The sequence below is a fragment of the Sander lucioperca genome, chromosome 13, assembly GCF_008315115.2.
Source record: "Sander lucioperca isolate FBNREF2018 chromosome 13, SLUC_FBN_1.2, whole genome shotgun sequence".
Taxonomy (NCBI): Eukaryota; Metazoa; Chordata; class Actinopteri; order Perciformes; family Percidae; genus Sander; species Sander lucioperca.
Window position 1 is genome coordinate 11402277 of NC_050185.1, and position 23224 is coordinate 11425500.

The 23224-nt window shown below is 41.5% G+C and overlaps 2 protein-coding genes across 7 annotated transcripts in view; both read left to right on the forward strand.

Annotated features, from left to right (window-relative positions):
• Positions 1-23224, forward strand: part of LOC116064925 (neuronal tyrosine-phosphorylated phosphoinositide-3-kinase adapter 1) — a 51805-nt gene that overhangs the window by 18742 nt on the left and 9839 nt on the right. For 3 of the 5 annotated variants that reach the window (XM_031320310.2, XM_031320311.2, XM_031320308.2), the window contains exons 3-8: positions 5285-5652; positions 5734-7533; positions 7644-7886; positions 8958-9064; positions 9635-10084; positions 14454-14460. In XM_031320310.2, the coding sequence (XP_031176170.1) occupies positions 5285-5652; positions 5734-7533; positions 7644-7886; positions 8958-9064; positions 9635-10066 (2950 nt within the window). In that variant the 3' untranslated portion in view covers positions 10067-10084; positions 14454-14460. Of the gene's footprint in view, positions 1-5284; positions 5653-5733; positions 7534-7643; positions 7887-8957; positions 9065-9634; positions 12332-14453; positions 14461-23224 lie in introns of those variants that run through there. The other 2 variants (XM_031320309.2, XM_031320312.2) reach the window with 2 other exon arrangements.
• On the forward strand, positions 13148-21185 carry atp1b2b (ATPase Na+/K+ transporting subunit beta 2b). Of its 2 annotated transcripts, XM_031320322.2 has the most exons (8): positions 13148-13588; positions 18739-18867; positions 18960-19067; positions 19292-19497; positions 19760-19819; positions 20069-20095; positions 20342-20437; positions 20568-21185. In XM_031320322.2, exons 1-8 carry the CDS (start codon positions 13498-13500, stop codon positions 20733-20735), a joined length of 885 nt encoding a protein of 294 aa, XP_031176182.1. In that variant the 5' UTR covers positions 13148-13497; the 3' UTR covers positions 20736-21185. The 2 variants fall into 2 exon arrangements, with proteins under 2 accessions (XP_031176182.1, XP_031176183.1); XM_031320323.2 differs by lacking the exon at positions 20069-20095.

Genomic DNA, 23224 nt, shown 5'->3' on the forward strand with positions numbered 1-23224 from the left:
TGGATCAGATAAACCACTATAATGTCAGCTAAATGTCAGGGGGCAAAAGGGGGCCAAAACCGACAAAAAAGAAAATTAGAGTTGTTGCCTAATTTGTCTCAATACATATGTAATTATTTTGTATTTACATACAGTACTCTAACCTTTATGCTTTAGAGAGACCATTTGCCTTAATTCAAAGCAATGCATCATATGAAGGTGGCTCATTATTTAGGTGTGTGTGTGTGTGTGTGTGTGTGTGTGTGTGTGTGTGTGTTTTTTTTTTCAGGGCTCTAATTTCTCCACCATTACAACACAGTTAACTGCTGATGCATCAGGTCCAGCTTCTCTCTTTGGATGTCTTCCAGCAGAAGTGAAAAGTAATCATAATAAATCAAAACACAGACTAAGTGCTGGTCTTGTCAATAATAATAATTATAGTAATGATAATCATAATAATGTAATAAACATGTGATTTTCAGGTCAAATGAAATCAAATTTATTCAAACTGCATTTTACACAGACATGCTGAAAGACACCCAAGCATCAAAACAGACAAATTTAATTATATTAGAAGTAATTTAAGCACTCTACAAAAGTGGACAAAACAGGTGTCAACAAGATCACACTCTGAACCTCAGTTTGGTCGTGAGAGGAAGTGTGTGCTTCCCGTGAGTGAGTGTTCTCGTGTATCTGAGCGTGTGTTTTGGGGACAGAGGAGAGATATGTAGGCTACTGATCAAATGCGAGTCAACTAATAATTCACAAAATTTGCAGAGGAGAGGGAGAACATCAATGACAAAAATTCAGTTTGTTTAGAAGCCTCGGCCAGTGCTTTCTGACTCACAGCAGTAATTGGAGGCCCTGGTGTTGGCAGCAGAGATCAACGTCATGGCAGCATCAAGCCAGTGGAGGTGTAGGGCAGCAAGTGGGACAGCGGGACATGATGAGTGATGAAAGCAGAGCCGAGCTTTGCCAGAGCAGCAGAGGTGAGAAGCAGGACATAACCAGTGATGATTACGAACAGTGCAGGGTCAGGGGATGAAACCACACAGGGAGGAAAGGATGGAAACCAAATGGACTAGAGGCAGGCAGGAGGGGTGGAGGAGGGACAAAGGAAAAAGTATGAAGGGCACTGGTAGACAGTTTGAGAGCTCAAGGCCCTCAGGAGAGAAATCACATTTATAAAGCAGAGACAGCTGTGGAGATACTGAATGGTAAAGAAGTGAGTTTCAATATGACTTTTAAAAATAGAGACTGTTTCTTATGATGCTAATACAGGCAGACAGACTATTCCCAGTAGTGACGACTGGTGGAAGAAAACCTCTTTTATTAATTCTTGCACAGAATTATGAGACCAGTGTGAATGGACTGGCATGGGTGTAGCCTGGCACCTCCAGCGTGTATGCAGATATATGAAGGACTAAAAAAGCCCTGCAAATCCCTTTAACGCAATTCTGTAATTGATATTCAGTTAGACAAAGAGGGATGAATAAAGATTTATAATAGAAATCAAATACTGGATAAAGTGATACATTGATGAGGACAACAGCAATGGCATTTCTAAATTAATTTGATCTTATCTCTCTCTCTCTCTCTCTCTCTCTCTCTCTCTCTCTCTCTCTCTCTCTCTCTCTCTCTCTCTCTCTCTCTCTCTCCTCCTGTTAACGTCCCTTTTATAGAGACATCAAACACACAGAAGAGATTTGTTATCCAAACCTTAACATCTTAACCACATGGTTCAAATGACTTTCAGGCCTTCTAAACATGTTCTGAATGATTTGAGCTCATTCAGTTTGTTATGAATACAATTTGTTGCAGCTGAATGTGAATGTGTTCCTCAACGTTTCCTTGCGACCTCAGAAACAGAATAAAACAGTCTTTGTCATATAAATAGAAAACTTGAAAGTCAATGTCTAACATGACTTGCATTTCAGGCAGACAAAAACAAGTATTTTCTTGTTGCGGAAGCTCTAAGAAGTTATTATCTGTGTGGTTATTCATTGTGGACATGCAGTGATAATACAGATAAATGGAAATTTTATTTTAGTTTGGTCGCTTCAGGGGAACCTGTTGTGGCGCCTGTGTGTGTCACAGGCAGGCAAACAATACTACCATAATACAGTTAGAAGAATCAATAGACATACAGTATCTTGTGCCTTATTGCTTTGAGTTAAACCAACAGGCAGTTTCACTTTTTATGTAATTTTCTTCCGGTGACAGAAGAATAACCAGATCAGCTTAAAACCACACTAGAGACAACCCATAACTTAAGGCAATCAATTAAGTGTCATGTATTGTGTCAAATATGTCAGTAAGGTCCAACAGAATAAGGACAGCTACACACTCAATGTCAGCTGCTCAACCTTAACCCATCATAAACTTCAACAAGACACAACGTAACTGCTCTGATTTGCCCTCAAACCACCTTGGATGTTCTCTAAGATAACTATTTTTTTATTCTCATTCAGCTGTTTAAACATAACCCACTCTTAAACTTTGCCCCAAAAAAGGTAAATTAGAAATAGGACGGTAGCTGCTAGGGGCAGAATGATCTAAACTGGATTTCTTCAGCAGAAGCTTTATCACCACAGTCTTAAAAGCTTTTGGGAATATCTCACACTCTGAGGAAGAGGAGGTAATCAGGAGTCTGTCCAAAGATAAATCTAACAAAGGTGTTGTTCAAAAGGCGACAGAGGAGCAGCGGCTAACCTCGCACTGTTCGATTGGCATTGCCGTTTTTCTTCTTGGGTGAGCTGTAACATTTGTTAGAAATGATTTGGAGATACTTTAAATTTATGCAGACAGAAAAATTCCCAATTTGGACTTTGTATAAAGCAAGACAGGCAGGAAAAAACTTTCTTGAAATATTTCCAATTGATTAGTCATTACTAATTAAGCTCTGTTTATGATTAAAAAAAACAATCAGATCACTAGTTATAGCAAGAGCTACTACACTGACCTGAATTATCAAGGTTCAACTCGTTCTCTAGAACATATGTTATTTAAACAATGCACCAGAGCTAACAAAAAAAACCACAGTTCTTACTGTAGAAAAGAATTAAAGGAGCGGTTCAAAAAAGCGGGAAAAAAAACGCTTTTTCACTCTGTATATATGCTATTTGCAGGACTACTTCTTGGCCAGGAGCAAGTGACCTCCTGGAGTATTGTCATCATCAAGAGGTTGCTAGGCAACCAGATGCAGCTACAGCAAGTTACTGCTCCCTGATCCCTTACTAGTCCTGTAATACCCCCCCTCTCCCCAATTAGTGCCAATTAGCCTTTTACAGGTGCTCGTAGCAGTAGGCCAACAGTTTCCCCTTATTTTAAGTCTTAATGCTAAGCTAACTGGCTGCTGGCTCTAGTTTTATATTAAGCTGATAGACACAAGAGCGGTGTCAATCTTCTCATCTCTTATCTAACTGTCGACAAGAGAGCAAACAAACATATTTCCCAAAATGCCAAAATACTGCTTCAAGTGCCAGTTACTATCGATTAGGCGCACAAAGAAAAAAGAAACAAATTGAGAGGTGAGAGTCCAGATACTTTCTGAACAGCTGAGTCTTTAAACTCGGTTTGAAGAGAGCTTCTTCTGCTCGAAAAAGTATGAAAGAAAAAAACAGGAGGAGCTGCTTAGCCTCTGCTCTGGGCTAATGTTGGCCCTGTGCTATCTATGTCGATTGTGAGGAGTCACAAGTACATCTCCACAGGCATTTAAGGGCACAAACATACTTTTACCGATGCAAAGACACTTTGTTGCTACACCATACACATAAAAACACATTCAGGCACACACACACACGCACACACACACACACACACACAGACACTGCCTCACACAGTGATTTAACAAGGGAGAAAATAGGAGCCTCTGTGTTCTGTCATGAACGGCCTCCGTTTTGCTTCTGCTGCTTGCAATGTTGACTGCAAATTGTAAGCTCCAATTGTCTTCTCCTGCGCTTCACTGCCTCACAGGGATCGCAACTGATCTAAAAGAGAGAGCTGCGTGACCCGTAGTCATGTGTCGCCATTATGTACAATAATGAATCACTTACACGCAGAATAATCTGGCATTTGAGCTGTTTAATTACACACTCAAAAACACAATATCTTGCAGCCTCAAATGTGTAGACACAGATGTGGATATCCAGATGTGCTCCCTGTGGCTGAGATAGGATCAACACAAACCTGGAATAAGAATCACCCTGATGAAGCTGCAATCTCTACCTGCATTGCTGCAGTCTAATATCTTTATACTTCTTGTGATGGTATTTCCACCACAGATGTGAATGCTTTTTCCCCTCTCCTCTGACATTTTGTGTAAGTGCAGTAAATTCACTCTAGCCTTGTTAATGAAAAGTCTGTTGTACAGGGGGAAGTATTTCAACCTTGTTCGATCAAAGTTAGCTTAAAGGCCGGGGAATTATCTTGTGTTGGTGTTGGATGAAGCAGCATAACACTTCTGGAGACACCACACCATTGCAGCAACTATCTCTAAAGCAGAGAAGCAAGCAGAGGGTTATCAGAAGCCATTTTGTAACCCTTTGGCAAACTTAGCAGGGAATCAAAGCTCACAGTTTTATGTCAACAGCTTGATGTTCTGACACTGATGCTGAACTGTGCTTGTAAACTGCAAACAAGACCATGGGGTTTTGTATATAGACATGATGATAATAATAAGCATCTGCGTGTTAATGGAATAAACGGTATATAATACATTTGACACATAAGTAACGTATTTCACAGTTCGCAAAAGAAGAAATGCAATACCACCTATTGTTCAGTAAAACGCTGCAATATTATGTCTGATTTTCAGTTGTCAGTTTTATTTGTTGTTGCGGGAGCTCGTATTATTGATGATTTCAAAGACAAACTATCAAATACATGAAAATCACAACTGTTCCCATGGAAACAGATTAATTGCTTTTGGCGATCATGAGAGCAGACTACAGATGTGGTCTGAGGATATAAAGATATGAAGAATAAGGGATTTCCAGCAGCGCAGTGTACACTACGAGTACTTTGTTTTTGACAGGGGAATTGATTTCCTAATTGAATGTGTTTGAGGATGAAGCAGAAGAGGAGGAATTCAGATGGAAAGATATGTGAATGTGAAAGATGGAGGAGCCTCCAGGGCTTTCCCTTTTTCAGGCATTTCTTAAATGCAAAGGCGATGTTTGAAGACCAAAGAGAGAGTGAGGTCAATATAAAGGCTAGTACATGAATGTTTTTGCACATAACTATGATTTCTTCTTTAATATTTTTCTTCTATCCACACCTTCCCAACCCCATTTCCAAACTGCAGCTCCAACCAAAATGACCCTTCAGCCACTGTTGGCAAAGTCAGAGACTTGGCTTCTTTCCGCCGGCACTTCCGGATGGGTTTCATGACCATGCCGGCCTCCCAGGACCTGTCCCCTCACTCTTGTGCCTCGGCCATGGCGCCGCGCTCGCAGTCCTGTCATGCTGTAGGTGCCGGGGATACAAGTCTGGAGAACGGAGATTACTCTGACACCCAATCCCAACATGGTGGCCGTTGCCCCCCAGCCAAACCCAAACGTCACCCCAGCACTCGCCTCAGCTCCTCATCCAGTGACAGCAGAGGACTTATTGATACGCCACCACCTCTTGCGTCCTCCCACTCACAGGCCAAACACTCAGAGAAGAAAAATGGTAAGAAATGTGTTCTCAGGTGCATGTTCTACAGAGAAAATTATCTTTTTTTTCTTGACATGCATTTTTTCCCTCCTACAGCCATGAAGAAGTCTGACTCTGGAGAGATTGGAGGAAAGAAGGTGCCTCCTTTAAAGCCCAAGAGAAGTCCCAGCACGCAGCTTTCCTTTGACCCTCTTCCTCCACGTGTGCCTCCTTCTGCCACATCCTTGCCGTTCCAGGCAGCAGACTCTCAGATTCAGACAGGAGATGGGGAGGATGAGCCAGTCTATATAGAGATGGTGGGCCAAGTGTTCACCAGAGACAGCCAGATGGCCACTCCCCACCCTGTCACCCCTGTGGCCACCACGCCTGACTCTGACTCAGACCAGAGTGAGGCCATCTATGAGGAGATGAAATACCCACTGCAAGAGGACAGAGAGTCCCAGAGACACCTCCCTTCCAAACATGAGAAACTGAAAACCTCTAAACACTTCCATGTCACCCCTTCCTCCTCCAGCAGCTCCTCGTCTCTGCCACGCCCCTCCTCTTCCTCTCCTTCCTACTCCAAACCAAAAGCTACTGTCTCAATCTCCCATTCGTCTCCTCTGCCTTCCTCTGCATCCTCCACCCCTGTCCCCCAGGTCCTCTCAACCAGTCCACACACTCCACGAGCGCCTACTCCCTACCTGCTGCAAGGAAGTAAATCTGAGGCAGAGTCCAACACAAAGATCCCAGCCCCGTTTCCCAATCTTCTACAACACCGGCCCCCACTGCTTGCCTTCCCTCAGCCAGCAGCAGCCTCCAGCGGGGTCGGTGTGCAAAACAAGTCTACTTCTGCTAAAATGGGAACTCAAACATCCAGCGTGACTACTCAAGCCAGCACCTCCTCCTCAACTACTTCGAATGTTCCCTCGTCGCTGTCAGGCTCCAAGGAGTCATCAGGTGGAAGTGCATCCCAGCAGGACAAACACAGCAGAGAGGCTCAGTTAGGCCCTGCCCCCGGACTGAGAGCCAGAAGCCACTCCACACCACTGCCTCCCTCCTCCAAATCCACCTCCCCTTTCTCCCATCACCACCACCACCCTCACCATCGTCCCTCGCACTACCATCACTATCGCAAGCCAGAGAGAGGAGACTCTCCCGCTCCAATCAAGGGCAGTTCTCAGAACCAGGCCACAGTCCAGACCCAAACCTCAAGTACAGGCAAGGAAGGCAAGTCTGTTAGCTTCCTGTTGAAGTCGGATAAAGGAGAGAGGGATAAGGATAGGGACAGAGACAGGGACAGAGACAAGGATAGGGACAGGGACAGAGACAAGGATAGGGACAGGGACAGGGATAGAGATAGAGAAAGGGACAGGGGTAGAGAAAGGGACAGGGAAAGAGACAAGGACAAAGACAGGGACAGAGATAGGGATAAAGACAGGGACAGGGACAGAGAAAGAGACAGGGATAGGGATGGAGGGCCATACTCCTTACAGATGGATCACGCTCCCTCCACATCTCAAAGCAGCACCAGCTCAACCCCTACGCCATTATCTTCATCCCAGCGTCCTCATTCTCGCCCCCATCTTCGCTCTCACACTCCTCACAGCCTGCCAGCATACAAGCCTCCCTCCTCGGACAGCCCCCTGCTGTGGACCTACCCCTCCGGTGGCTTCCGGAGACCGCCGGCTTACGAGAGCCTGAGAGGAAGCGCTCCGACGCCGTCTCTGCAACAGCCCTCAAGTCTTACTGGTGTAGGTGAGGGGGCATTCAAAAGCAACGGAGGGTCTTCATCCCTCCAATCAAAAGTTGGGTTCATGCCCTGGGACAGCAGTGCCAGTTTAGCTGCAGATGAGGGATCTTACTGGCCTATGCAAAGGAAATTGTCCTTCAGCCATGGGAGCAGAGAGACAGAGAGTAAGTCAGAGGTCATCTTGAATACAGATCCTGTAGCGAAATCAGGCTTTTGAATGAATTTTATGTTCTACTCTTTGAAATATTCATTCTGTTTCTGTTCCCTGTCTCAGAGGACGAAGGCCGTGCGTGGAATGGCAGTGCTGATGCCCTATTAAGGATGGATAAGGAGGACCTCTGCATGGGGTCTCGAGGAGGCCACTCAGGCATCCCAGTCCACTTTAGTGGTGCCACCAGCAGGGCGCTTGGTCACAGTGAGTCCTTGGCTGGTGTGGATAGCAGCCCAGGTTTCAGAGCCCTGCCCAGAGTTGGTCTGCCTCTTCCCTGCCAGACTTTCCCTGCCTGTCGCAATGGAGGTAAGTAAACACTTAGTGTTCATAATCTTTTAGTCATAGCCTCCAACCACAACATCCTATTTAGAAAGGAACTAGCAGCAAATTTACATGGGGATTCTTCTGCTGGCTCTGTTGTGGTGTAGCTCTTTAAACTTGAAAAGAATCAGAGACTACCTCCTCTCCTCTCCAGTGACTGTCACAAAAAGCTAACAGCCCTGCCTTCATTAAATCCCTTTTGTTCTGAAGTTAGCCTTGAAGCTTTGTGTCTCCTTGTCAGTCTCTTTGCATCTGCACTCAATGCCTTTCCCTAGAAACGAGAGATGCTGCTTACCTTGAGAGTCAGTGCAATACTTACATTGAAGCAGAGCCAATAAAATAAGTGTTCCATACACAGGCCCACATCCCTGCATACATACATTCAAAAGCCCTGGACACCTTTCATGGTGTTTACAATGTACATTGTGCCAGACCCAGTTATTTGAAACACTTTATAATTGAGCTAAGTACATGTAAAGACAGGATGCAATTTATATTGTCGATAAAGGAAGTGATATTACAGGATAAAGCGGTCAGCGAGTACAAACCCCCACCAATGCTGTCTGCAGTCAGATTTTAGTTTCACTCAATTACATCACTTCTGTCACATAAGTGTTACACTTGTTTTTTTTTAACCGTGCAAATATTTCTGTAGAAAATTTAATCAGGGTCATATTGTGCTTAACTGTTGAATAGTGAAAATTATAGATTAGGATCTCTACAAAATTTAACTCTGTTTTCTTGTTACAACAAATGTAATGGAAATCTATTTACATGACAATATATGACATCCAGCCCTCAGACAAACATTGTCAGAGTGATATAGGAACAAATCTCTTTGTAAATATGTTGCTCCAGCATCCATTGTTCATCGGTAGTATCGTTAGTATATAATTGTCAAGTAGCTCAATATATAATGAGCATGCAATGTACAAAAGCCCCGTCTCAACTCACATGAGTGTAGATAGACATTCATAGCTCTGTGTGTTAAAACACAAAGTTATTTTCCAGTGTTGTCATTAGCAGGCACACAGTTTAATGTTTGTTTCTTTACAGAAGTGGGGCGGCTGGGCCGCTCCTCCTCTGCTGCTGGAGTGAGACAGGTGGGTGGAGGAGACGTCCAGAGACAGAGCAGCCTACCAGCACGAGAAGCCCTGAATCAGGTTAATATACTACACCCAGTTGTATAACTTTAGACTATATTAACTTCATTCATGGTAGATTTGGGAATCAACATTAATATTGGTCTCATTATTACTTCCCCTTTTGCTAGAGACAGTGCTCCTGCAGATCTATTTTTAGCTGGTAGATATGCCCACTGGGCAGAATAAGGCTCTGGCCAGCCTTAAAAAAATAAGAGCTGCAAAGGTATATGACTGGGCTGATATGTAATCAGAAAATGAGAGAGAATAGTGGATGAGAGAACACACTGTACTATGTTTGGAATGATGAGCTGCAGTCTTCCAGCAGCACATTTTGCCCAGATTCTGACTGCATAGCAAGTGCTGACGCAGTGAGTGTGCTGCAGAGACTGTCTTCATGCGGCTGGTTGACCCTCCCTCAACCTGTAATAGATGAAGCAGCGCTGCATCCTCGTGGCTGTCCACGGGAACTGCAGTTTCATTCAAGGTGCTGTCAGACAGCACTGCAGTGATCATGCAGGCTATTTTGAAATTAAAATACTATAATATCATAAAATGCTACATAAATTCACTTTTTCCCAATGTGTTCAGCTGCATGGTCTGGCCCAGCCTCAAGTGCCCTGCAGTCCCAGCAGTCCCAGTGTGTCTCGGCAGCAGCAGCAACTTCAGCTCCACCAGCAGCAGCTGCAGTTAAAGCAGCAGCTCCAGCAGCTCCAGCAACAGCACCACCTGCAGTTGCAGTTCCAGCAGCTCGCCCAGCTGGCACAAGGACAGCCTCCTGTCAGCGGGGGCACCACCCTATCCGCAACGCAAAGCCAGAGAGACGGCAAGCTGCTGGAAGTCATTGAGCGTAAACGCTGCCTGTGCAAAGAGATCAAGGCCCACAGGCGCCCTGACAAAAGCCTGTGCAAGCAGGACAGCATGCCCATCCTCCCTAGCTGGAGACGGACACCTGAGCCTCGTAAGACTGGCACGCCACCCTGCCAGAGGCCACAGGCCGTTGTGTGGGACACAGCTATCTGAGGTGGAAAGACAGGCCAGAAACTAAACACACAGATGAATTGAAGATGGTTGGACAATTAATAAGAGCGGCGAGTCAAATGGGTTTAGTAACTGCACAGAGGAATGAGAGAATGTTGCTCTTATTGTGTGATAAACTATTCTGAGAACAGTAATGAAGGTTATTGTAGACTTTGAACTCATTTGGGGGAAAAAACAAAAAAAAGGCTGATAAAAGAGGTGAAGAAAGGAAGTATTACAATCAGACTAAACTAATCTCTGACCCGGGTGATTTGTACTTGCTCTGTACTATGTCCTTCTTGATGTGTTCTAATTGCCAATGATTTTTGCCACAAAATGCCAGTATTATTGCCACAAATAGAAGACAACAACTTAATAATAGGTGGAATGTTTTCTTAGATTGGTGTTGCCAAATTTTCTCCTGACTACTTGAGACATAGGCTAAAGGAATCATATATTTTCTCCCACACAGTTGTCCAACTTGCATAGAAACTACTCTGTGGATGAGAAAAGGCGAGATTCATTGATAAGTTATTGAAGCGTTTGTTGAAATCGTGAATGCATATGAGATGTCTTGGTAACAATAGATTGTCATTGTGGATGCAAATAATCATCACTGAGGAGTCAAAGCTACCTACTGTATCTGTTTGCATATTTGTAATGTAAATCTATTTACTTTCTCAACGTTTCTGCAATTTTATAGCAATATGCTCCCGACGCTGGAGCAACATAATTAAAAACTTGTGTCAACTAGCCTAACATACATATCTAAGACTTGAATAAGTCATATTTACTGTGTCATTCTCTGCATGTCACGATAGACATACAGTATTGTAAAAGAAAATGTGTAGAGATGATCATGTCAGACTTTTACATACAGCAGATCTTCACTATGATAACGTCATGTAAAAAGATGAATATATCGCTTGGGGTATCGTTAGAAAGGGTGGTGCAACAGATGGCACATACTGTGCAGTCCAGCCAAATATGACACAGATCAATGGTACAAAAAACTTCATCATTCATGCTTATCCACAGTTGCACATTAGTGATTGTTCCACCACAAAGAAAAACGAGCACTGACACCCATCAACACAGACTGTACAATATGGTGCAACTGATAAGACTGTGAGTATTGATCACCTCAAACAGAATGCTGGAACAATCTGCACAAAACATGGTATACGCTTAGGAGAAATTAAACCCTAATGTACTGTAAATAGATATGTACAACTGTATTGAAAATGTAGCAATTATTTCCATTTTCATACTTGTAATCAATACATATTATGTAGCATATACTGTATAAACATAACTTTGTTCACTTGTTTTTTCTAAAAGAATGAAGTACTTTATCTGCTGCAGCCAGTCCATGCATTACTTTTAGTTCTACTAATAAACAGTAAGCCCTCTAAAGAGGGGCGCGGTCCAACAGTTGTTTATTTAAATGTATGCAAGACTCCCTTTAAGCTGTGTTATTGTTTTATTTATACCCTTTTTTCTACATTCATTTTTATTTGTGTACAGATTTCAACAGCTCGTTGTCTTGACATTTTGAATACTTTGCTGCTATCTTGAACTACTGGTGTTGTTCATTCAACTACATAGTGTTGCCATGAGAAACAATATTAATATAGTGGTTATTGTTACATATTTGCTTTATTTCTGAAAGCCACATGAAATGAAGTTTGTACTTTGAAGAGTGAGCCTTTCTGTATTAGTATTAAGGCAATTGAATGTCTCTTGGTTGTTGTCTTTTTATGATAGTTAGCACCAAGCTGTACAGTACAGTACACTTACCCAGTGAAAAGAAGACCTATCTAAATGTTTGAGAGTCACTGCTTGGCCTTTTGTTTTAGTTCCCACCTGCTCGTGTTTGAGGGTCCAGGGTTTCAAGCTTACGAAGTCCACTTTGCAAACAAGCACAGATCAGGTTGAAGATAATGGGAAAGTGCAATGCATGCAGAGATTCCTTACACCGAAAATGTCCCAGTGATACTAAATATTGTGCCCAATTTAATTCCAGATACAAAGTAAATCACCTTACTAGTCCTTTTCACAGGCTGATATGGAACCCTAGGTACCATTTCCAAGATAGTTTACAGAAACTGTTGGTTTTGTGTGTCTTCTAAAACAGTGGCCATTATACGAGTGCCATACTATATTGATATGGTAAGATACGGTGTACCTTGGATATCACTGTAGTGCTATATTTGCATTGATATTGTCATTAAAATAAATTTTATATAATGAACTTTACACAACAAACAGGATTTTTGCATGTGTTTATGCCTCGTGTTGTTTTACAGTGAAGATGGTGGGGAAGTGGACATTATGTTCCCACTGCACTTTTGCAGCAGGTGTTGCAGCAGCCTCGGTGTCCATGTGAGGGCGCTACCTTTACTCCACTGCTGCTGGTGTGGCTCCATCAGGATGCTCCATGCGTAATACCCATGGATGTATTATAAGACGACAGTCACCGCTTCAGTATAGCACACACAGACAATTGTATTACGGGGTACTCTATCAGACCTTTACCAAACTTCATAGTTTGAATTTTAAATTGTTACTTCAGTAGGATTAGTTATTATTCTGGCATTATTCAATTAGCAACCAATGCTGAAAAGGCACATATGCAGACAATTAGTCTCACAATAAAATCCAACATGTGGAAGTTTATATTATATATCTTTAATAACGTCCCTGTATGGTTATCATAGACCCCCCCCCCCATTTGAATAATATGCTAATTTCACGATAAATAATTAAACAACAATGGGTCTGCAATTCCCAGAATATCACTGAGAACCACATAAACTTTGGAGTCCTTCAGGAATATCACAGGGGATATTAGCCTATGTTGATTTTCTTTTGGGGACACGACGATAGGGGCCTCAGAGCCAATAAACGCATGCTTTAAGCCAACACACGATTTGCTCTACGGGTTGTCTTTCATGCGTTGGGCCTGTGAGGAGGAAGGATGCGGTGCAGATGATTGGCCAGGCGGGCAGAGGAGGCGGGAGTAGCTCTGCTGGGGGGGATGGAGAGGGAAGAGTGCTTGTAGAGAGAGGCGGAGGGAGTGCTTTACCGCAGTATCACTAGATTTCTGCACCACTCATCAAAACTCTGCGGCATGCAGACAAGAGCTGGGGGGGAGGGCAGATACTAGGTCTGTGCTGGAGTGTAGGACCGCTACCTCTTACTATTACTATCCGTCTCTCTGTTATCAGATTGACTCCAGTAGTGTTTTTACTTTCATTTCCATTCATTTGTCCGTCTGAGCGCTTAAGTAGACCTTTAATTATCTGTCTTCTTGCCATAGGTGGTAGGCTACAGTAGGTCTATTTCTGCTGTCTGGTTAATTGTTTCAACCCGGCGCTAATTGCATTAGGGCGCGTTTGTTAGAGCTTTGGGGTCCAAACTTTTATGACAAAATGGCCAAGGATGGAGAAAAAAGCGGGTGGAAGGAATATATATGGAACCCGAGGACGAGGGAGTTCCTGGGCAGGACGGCTAGCAGCTGGGGTAAGTACTGTCCAGCTACAGCAATGCAGCAAACACGGTCCCTCGGCTCTGTAACAGGTCTCTGTCATTGTCTCTTAAGCCTTTTATAAAGCTTAACATGATGCTTCAAGACAGGACTCCTTCAGAAATGAAAATGTGTAACCATAATATCAATTTCACCCTGATAGAAGTTATTTAATTGTTTTCCCTCAGTGTTCAGGTAATGAGATGGCTGTCGCTGTCCACTACAGTCTGCAGCTGAAGTCTGAATGCGGCACCGCTTCTGTGGAAGCCGGTGGAAGAAAAAAAAAAAAAAAATCCTCCTGCTTGATTTCTTTATTTATTAATTAATTTATGTCACTGCTTTCACTGCGCAATGCGCCCAGTATAAGGGTGGAGGCATATGGTCTTATTTCACATTTGAATTATCCAAATTACTGCAGCACTGATGAAACAGGTTCCATTCTGTTGCAAAGTGCATATCATCAGCTCCTCTCTTTGGAAGCAATGAGAGAGCCTTAGCTAGCTTTAAGAATTCTGCTGCGGATAAGACTTTTTCCAGGGAGATCGGTTGCTGAATTAAGTAGAAATAGCCTATGGGTTGTACAGCCTGCAGCTTTATCTAATGAGCATTCAACATGATGTCATTCATTTTCAGGCTTTTCCCCACAGAGATTTTGAAGGAAGATCCAATCCCAGCCTCTATGTAAAACAAGGGCTTTGCCACCTACTGTCCTCATTTCTACCGTACAACCAGCCAGCAACTATTTCAAAGATTCATGAAATGATAGGGCGCATATGGCTCCGTTCTAATGACATTGGAGCGTTTTAATCTGGGTAAAGCCAGGGCCAAATGCTATTTGTATCACCTCCAACCCGGCCCCTCCCAGTGAGTGTAAATCAGTGAGGGATTTAATCCTAATCTAATGACTTCAGTGGCTGATGGGGAAGGTATCAATTCAGGGGGTAGGATCTAGCAAAGTAAATCACTTTCAGGAATTCAGATTATTTTTGATCTTTACACTGGGGACATGATCTCAAAGGCACTGAAGTTTTGTGTTTGTGGTTGGAATCATGCTGAAAGTGATTTTACTTTCAGTGGTATCCTGTTGATAATATTTCATCAATGGGCATTTTACTATAAATGCAGAGTTGGGAATCATTGACTGTATAGCTTCTTTTGCAGGAATCCTCCTGCAGTGTACGACTTAATCCAGCTCAGTGTGTCGCAGGTGCTTTAGGGTCTGGAGGCCTTTTTAAGCTGTGCTCTCTAAGGCTTGTTAATTATTCTATTTCTGTAGTCAGCCACTACATGTAGGTCTGCTTAACTTGGCATTTCACCTTTGCACTTCCTCATTCTCCTAATGATGCATACATTGTACGTACTGTACCTCTACTTACACTTGTTTGACTGATCCATCCATTTTCTATACTTATCTCAACATGCAGGGAGGAAAAGGCAAGAAAACACACTAGCCCAGTTGCCTGTCTCTTTAAAAGGCAAATTTGTTGTTCTGTGAAAGTAAAGTAAAAAATTAATTATTTCATAATTTTTTCATCTTGTCCTTCGGCATACCTCTGAAGGGGCCCACTTTATGTTAAGTGAAAACAGATGTTCAACATGTGTGTAGGACATGTGAGGAGGAACACTAAATGTGTTCAGGGTACATCAGCTCATAAACAGAGCATGGCTTCTTGTGAAAGATGTTTGACTTTGGGCAGACAGCCAATCACATTTGGGTTCTTGAATTTGAAATACTATAAATAATTACTTTAACTCTACAGTGTTTGGTGCTTATTTCAATGTGTGTTGAATGTTTTGTAGACAGTTTCCACCACGTAATTCACTCATAATTATGCAGTATAATGTAAGTGCAGAGCATCAGATCAAAGGCTTCTTTGGGATGGGAGGATGAAACACAGAACACTTGCCTGTGTGTTCTGCTTTGTGTAAAGAGCTGTAATGATATGGAAATAGCCTTGATAAAATAGAACAGTCTGCAATTTTGATGTGACATTGCCACCAGCTGACACCAGGCAAACATGGTCAAACAGCTATCTCTATTTAAAAATAGGAATAATTAAGTGTTCTGCACCTCCCACTTCCAAAAACAACAAAAGGTTCTTACTGTAACATAGGAAAAGAGCCTTAAAGGGCCGATAGGTAACAAAACCATGATGCTGGTCTTAGTGTAAGATTGCAGACCATATACAAGATAACAAATGGTTTGACATTAACATAACATAGCTATTTATTCTTTCTCCAGAGCATTTCATTTTGAGTTTAGAGATCTGTTTGATCACTAATTCACAAAGCAATTGAGCAGCATGTCCTCCTAATTAATTCTGAAAGAAAAGGGACACCTCCTGCCATTATTATTGAAGAAAGAACAGGATGCTGAACCATCCCACCCTGGTCTTTTATTCTTTGCTTTCAACTGCCGTCTGCAAACAAAGCCAGGGTGAAAGAGAGATGCTCTACTGTCCATCATCAGTGTGGACTGAAAGGGCAGACTGTGAACCTAACACCGTTTTTGCCAGTGGGAAAGCCACCCTGTCTGTACGCTTGATGTCTGCACATGTGCATATCCAGTCTCCCCTGGGTGGTGTCATATTTGTGGTTCGCACAACATCCCATCTGGATGACAGAGCAAAACACTTAAACACTTTGTTTTGTCACATCTTATCTCTGATGCCTCTCTCTCTTGCTGTAGTACCTCTGGCTTGGTCCAGGGCCTGGAGGATTGACTGTATATTTTTAATGACTCAGCTTGGGGCTTTTTTTGTGCGACAGACGGGATGCTCACAGCCATCTTGCTCAGCCATTCATTCATTTGACCTCGGATTTCAATGATTCAAGGAACATTTGGATGAAAAAAACACACACGCAAGCTCTAAATCATCAAGATACCCCTCTGTAATTGCCCCCCAGTGGAGCAGCTTCCCCTTGTCATTTGTTATGGATTCCTGTAAGCCTGGCTGTGTGGGGAGGCAGATGCAGCGCCTGCTGACAGAGCGCGTAAGCTCCACGCTGGGGGCCATCCAGCAGAGGCACTAGGGTCAGGGTACTCAGTTGCTACACAACGCGGGCCTCAGGTGTTGATGCTTAAAACAAGGGATGTGTCACAGAAAATGCTATTTATGTTTTCCTGCTCTCTATGTTGACAGGAATGCCTGAGGTGGGAGCAAACAGCTGCTTCAAACGTATTTGATCATTCCTAGTAGGATACAACATATCACTGGGTCTTCATCTAACATCTGTGCATTGAATAAAATACAGCAGTAACAGAGTGGTATAATGTTACAGATTATTATTTTATTAATTTGAATGTTTTAGACAGTGTTTGAAACAAGTCAGCTAATCGATTAATTAATCATTAGAACATTAGTAAGCAGCACCTTTTGATTAATTCTTTCATCAAGCAAAAGCTCCAGCTCCTCAAATGGCATGCAAATGTAATATCTTTTGGTTTTAGACTGTTGATTGGACAGAACAAGCAATCAGAAGATGTCACCTTGAGGTCTGTGAAATTGTGATGTCATTATTTTCTGACAACCATTAATCAGAAAGAAAAATGCATTGATAGAAAAAAAACAATCATTAGTTACAGCCCTACTGTCTGTCTGATGTAACATTATCACTATGGTCTTCTTACACTGTTAATGAAATAGATCTAGTCTATTATGGCCTGTAATCTCCTGACCCTGTGGCCTGGTCTCCAGGGGGTCCTTGTTCTCCCTTCTCCTATATCCCCCTCTGTCATCATTCCTCCCCCTCTGTGGACAGGGAACCTCTATAATGAAATTGATCAGAGACCAGCCTTTCAATCTTGGTTTAATGGACACAAGAAAAAAAGCAATTATTGGTAAAAGTAACTTAATTTTAGACCATGTTATGGAGTTAATGATATTTTAAGTACCTAAAGGACGGTTGTTTATGTGTGAGTGAGAAGAGAGAGCAGATGGAATGAAGCGCCTCTAGTTTAATGAGGATTAACTGGCCTCCTGTGAACTAGTTTGATCAGAAAGTGACCACACCGACAAAACATTTCATTAAAATTAACTGATTCCATTATCTACTCAAATGGAAGATTATTCATACTTAAAAATGTGCATTACAGTAATTATGAAATGCACTTACCTAAAGTTGCAGATGTTAGTCTAATATAGCCGTCACGCATAAATCAAAAACATTTCATTGTAATGCACGAACACCAGCACAACAAGTGCATTGTGAAGTGTGGATACAGGAATCCTTGCAAAAGAAAATATTTGTGAAAATGTCATTGCATAATAAAAAACAGGGAAGGCTGGGTCCTTAGGTAACTCATGCCTCTTTCAAGCAAGCAACACGTATACACACGCAATATTATATTACGTTTAGACATGTTAATTTTCTACATCATAGAATTGTTTGATCAAATCTGATCATAAGGGAAGGGGGTGTTTTTGACAGTGGTGTTAGTGTGTGGAAATGACAAAATGTATAACGCTTAGTGTAATTGTATTCTCAATTAATTAATGTTTCAGTAGATTGCCATTTTGTTCTTATACAATATACTGTATGCTAGTTACTACAAAGGCCAATTCACATGTTTAAAAATGGAACTGATTGGAGTTTGATTGAAGTGAAGACTGTCTCAAGGCTGCAGATACTAATATAGACCATAAATATTGTATGTTAATATATTAGTGGGTGAATCACAATAAAAATATATTAAGTAAGTATAGTAAGTTTAAAGCAACATTTATGAAATCATAATATTAGCTAACAATTTCAGGAAAAACAACCGTGACTACTTGAATTTCGCAAGGACAGGTAGCTGTTAGCTGTAGCTAACTAGCCAAATAGGTTTAGGTAGATATTCATTTAGAATATGAACACAAGATTTGGTAGACACATTTATGTCTTATGTTTTTCAGTAGGATCTATGTATCCAATGTCCAAAAGATATAAGGTCTATTGAAGTGAATAATTTGATCTACGATAATACTCGTAGATCAAATATCGAAAATATATATATATATATATATATATATATATATATATATATATATATATATATATATATATATATATATATATATATATATATATATAATTATGTTCAAAATAAACTACAACTAACTAATACAGTTGGTATTCTCTTTTTTTCTCTCTTTGTCTGCAGGTCTTATTCTTCTCTTCTATTTAGTTTTCTACATCTTCCTGGCCGGCTTGTTTACACTCACTATGTATGTCATGCTGCAGACCTTGGACGACCACAAACCAACCTGGCAAGACAGGCTCTCCACACCAGGTGCAGTCACTAATGATACAATCTGCGAGAACACAGGTCACAGGCGGTGGCGCAGTGTCGTTAACCGCCTGCTGTCTCTCTGTCACAAACAGGCATGGTGATTAGACCCAAAACAGATGAGACCTACGAGATTGTCTATAACGTCGAGAACACTGAGAGCTGGGACATGTACGCTCAAGCCCTGGACAAGTTCCTGGCACGTAAGTCTGGCCCTCGGCCTCTTGTACAGTGACTCAAAAAGCTTACTGCTGGGGATAATCCAACGATCTAGGAAGAATTACTTGTTTTGTTTTTTTTACCTAATAAGAGATAATTCCTCTACAGTCAGTGGGTGGGAGATTGCCTTGCACCAGGGTTTTAGTTGAGTCATAAGCCCTTATAAACAAAACAAACCCCACCCACCCCCTGCTCTCTCCCCCTGCAGCCTACAACAACTCCGTCCAGGCCGAGAAAAATAACGAGTGCGTCCCAGACCAGTACTTCCTGCAGGAGGACAGCGGCGATGTCAAGAACAACCCCAAGCGCTCCTGTCAGTTCAACCGTACCATTCTGGACCTATGCTCTGGAATCAATGACCGTTACTATGGATACCAGGATGGCAAGCCATGCATCATCATCAAGCTGAATCGGGTATGAAAGAGAAAGAGGGAAGGGAAAGAGATGGTGTTGCTAGGAGACATGGAGGGACTGAGATAAGGAATTAGAAAGATTATCCCAGTAAAAAATAAGAAACAAAGTATTAAGCTAACATTTTTAGTCATTTGTTATTCATTTGCCTTTTATTTCTGGCATATCTTAAAGAAATTTTAAACATGACTTTCTATTCCTCTGTGTTTAAATAAGAATGAAATGGGAATGATGTTGGAGATGTGCTGTCTTTCTGTCTCACCAGGTGATTGGGATGCTGCCAAGTAAGGATGGACAAGCTCCGTTTGTCACCTGTGGGGCAAAGGTAATCCCTTTCTGTCTTTCACAGTGAAAGGCTTAACATAACAATGTGGATTTCAGCCCAACCTTAGCTATCGTGCCTCACTCATCTTCAATATGCCACCTGTCGCTCGTCTCTATTCCCTTTAATGTCTGTGCTTGTATTGTTTCAACTATCATTGCATGCCATTTTGTCACTTAACACCACCTGTGTATGTTCCTTCTCTTTTTTTCTTTTGTTCCAATTGTGTTTCATTAATTTGCTCACTCTCAGAAATACAAAGTTGGCAAAGATCAGTGGGTAAGAACAGGACGGAACCTGTGTTTTTAGACTTTAGATTATGTTGAAACATGCTTAGAAGTAGTGTAGATTGTAGATCTATGTATATCAAGATTATGTGTTTTGCATTAAATAGACGAAGTAGATAGTGAGCATGTTGGGAAGTTAGATTTAAGAGATTCATGAGGCTCACTCCTCCTCTACTACATATATGAAGTGATGTGATATGAAGTAGCTGTAACTCATGACGTTGTTTCAACCCCTTAGAAAGAAGACTCTGACAAAATTGGAGAGTTGCTGTACTTCCCTCCAAATGGCACTTTCAACCTTATGTACTACCCTTACTATGGAAAGAAAGCTCAGGTAAGATTGTGTCTGAAATCTGCTAATAACCAAGCAGCTATCATGTATCTCCAGACAGTTTATTAAAGATGTATCAGACAGAATACATCACTTCCTATGTTTAAAGATGTCCTTGGATCTGTTTTTGCAGGTGAACTACTCTCAGCCTTTGGTTGCCGTCAAGTTCCTTAATATTACTGCCAATCAAGATGTCAACATCGAGTGCAGGATTAACGCCAACAACATTCCCATTGGAAGTGACAGAGACAAGTTTTCCGGAAGAGTGTCTTTCAAGCTGAGGATCAACACTATCAACTAGGTTGACCCTTTTCCTCTCCTGAAAACTACTTTCTTCATTCTCTGCAACATTGCACATACACAGAAACAAAATCTCAGTATTCACACCCTTTGCAGGATTTGTTTACAACCCCCAGATTTTGGGGGAAATTGTTTGTCCAGTCGTCTGATGATATGGGACAAGAATAAAAGGGTGGTAATCCTGTCATTATTTCTGTCTGTGAGCTTTGGGACAAATTATTTTCTGTAAATTAGTTTGAGGTGACGTCTATTTATACTGCATGACAAACTAGGGGATGTAAAGAATGTGAACATGTGTTTTCAAAGTTTGCAAGGATCAGCAACATTAACACTTTATTGCTGCTCCCCTCCTGCTGCCTCCTTATAGAGTATCCCTCTATATATGAATATACACAAATTACAATACAAAATGTGTATATCTACAGTATTTACACAGTATCATAACCTTATATCAGTACGTCTATTTTGTTGCACTTAAAAGAATAATCCAACAGACTCGCATATATCTTGATGGATGGATGCAGAGATGAAGCCATTTTGCATGTGTGTATTGTCTTTAGTGTGCTATGAGGGCAGGAGGCCCCTGTGTCCCACTCCACCTCTCTGCTAAGTGTGAAGGTTAAGTTAAACCACTAACCACCAGGAGGGGCCACACTGTAATCTACTAAACCTTACACACAGCAAGTGTGTGTTTCGATAACGACATACTGTAAGATAGGCATCTCCAAAAAATAGAAGTTACAGTAGAGGTGTGTGTGTGTGTGTGTGTGTGTGTGTGTGTGTGTGTGTGTGTGTGTGTGTGTGTGTGTGTGTGTGTGTGTGTGTGTGTGTGTGTGTGTGTGTGTGTGTGTGTGTGTGTGTGTGTGTGTGTGTGTGTGTTCACAGGTCCCATTTCATTCGGTAGGTCGGGAAGTTGCATGCAATGTGCAATATTCATTAAGTGGCATACATTATGAATGCCTATGTCCATTCTGCTGATGAAAAGACTTCCATTAAATGATAATTATTTTGGATCATTTGATATTCACACTGGTTGTTTGACCTGAGAGCAGCTTATGAAACAGATATGCTTCATATTTAGGCTACAAAGAGTGTTCATATCAACAACACTGGTGTCAAATTTATCACCTTAGTTTGACAAAAACCAAAACTCCCAGCTAGTGGATAAACAGAACTTTTGCTCCCAGGTTCCCAACCAACCATCTGAATTTCAAATGAAAAACAGCAAAAATGATCCTCCTGCTGTACGATGACGTTACACTCCCCGTCACTGTTTATTATTTTTAAAGCTTAAACCAAGAGCCATTTTCTTGCGTTTCAATTTTTAATTAATTTAAACATGAATATTTGGAGTTTTTTTTGTGTGTATTGCATCTATTTCATATAAATCAGAAATAGATGCCATTATCATATTTTGTATTGATTTACACTGGAAGTGTGCTTTGAATGCATTAATGTACAGTTTTGGAGGATGCAGTTTGTTCCCTTTCTTTCATTCATATCCATTATCATCCTTTTAAATATTCATCCAGGATATACAAATGTATAGTTTACATATTCTTTGAATGGTGACTAGAGTCTTGAATAATGTGAGTTGGTAGTTTTTTTGTCCTGTAGGAAATGAACAAAACTGGAGATTTGCTTCCTTGACCCCCATAGAAAAGAATATTTTTCTCATTAAATTTGTTGTTTTCATGTAGAATTCTCCACTGTTGTATGAATAAGTCTGAAGGCAATGGCATCATGATAACTAGACAACCAGTTTGAACAACAAACCTGTTGAAAAAGCATAGAGTAGGCCTGAGTTTGGTGCTGTTTACTTAATGTGCATTCATTGTGCAGTAAAGACACACACAATTGTAAGAAAGCCTGTAAATGTTGGCTGGAGATATCTGTAGAGTCACAATTTTAAACTCAGGCACACTGCTTTGGCATGGTTGCAGAATTGTATCGATGCGAATGTGATCCTGTCGTGTCATCGCAGCAAATGTGGAACACAAGCATCTGTTCACTCACATTAAGGTCTGGCTCGACTCCACCACTTAATTTCTCTCAGAGCAATGTGTTTCTTTCGCCAATATCTCACAGTGGGCTCAATAGGACCTCTATCTGATCCATACTTGACAAAGAAAGGCAATTAGCTCTAATGTGATTACTTGGTCTATTTCTGAAGGGTTATTCATAATGAAGGATGTGCTCCAAGTCAGTCATCTCTTTTTTTTGTTGCTTTTTGTGACCATCTACTGAGTAGTTCAAATGTATTTCTCCTCTGGCATTCCTGCAACGCGTATTTAATTTCTCTGTAATCTCTTAATCTGGTCAGCTAATCCACAGCAGGCACGCTCAACTTCTTTACCCTACTTTGTCGCTCCTCCTCCTTGTGTCAAACGCCTGAATCACTGTCTTCAAAATAAATAAAGCAAGGGTAATTTTTTTCCAATGCATTCAATCTTATTTTACCCCAATCATTCTTTAAATTGACCAAACCTT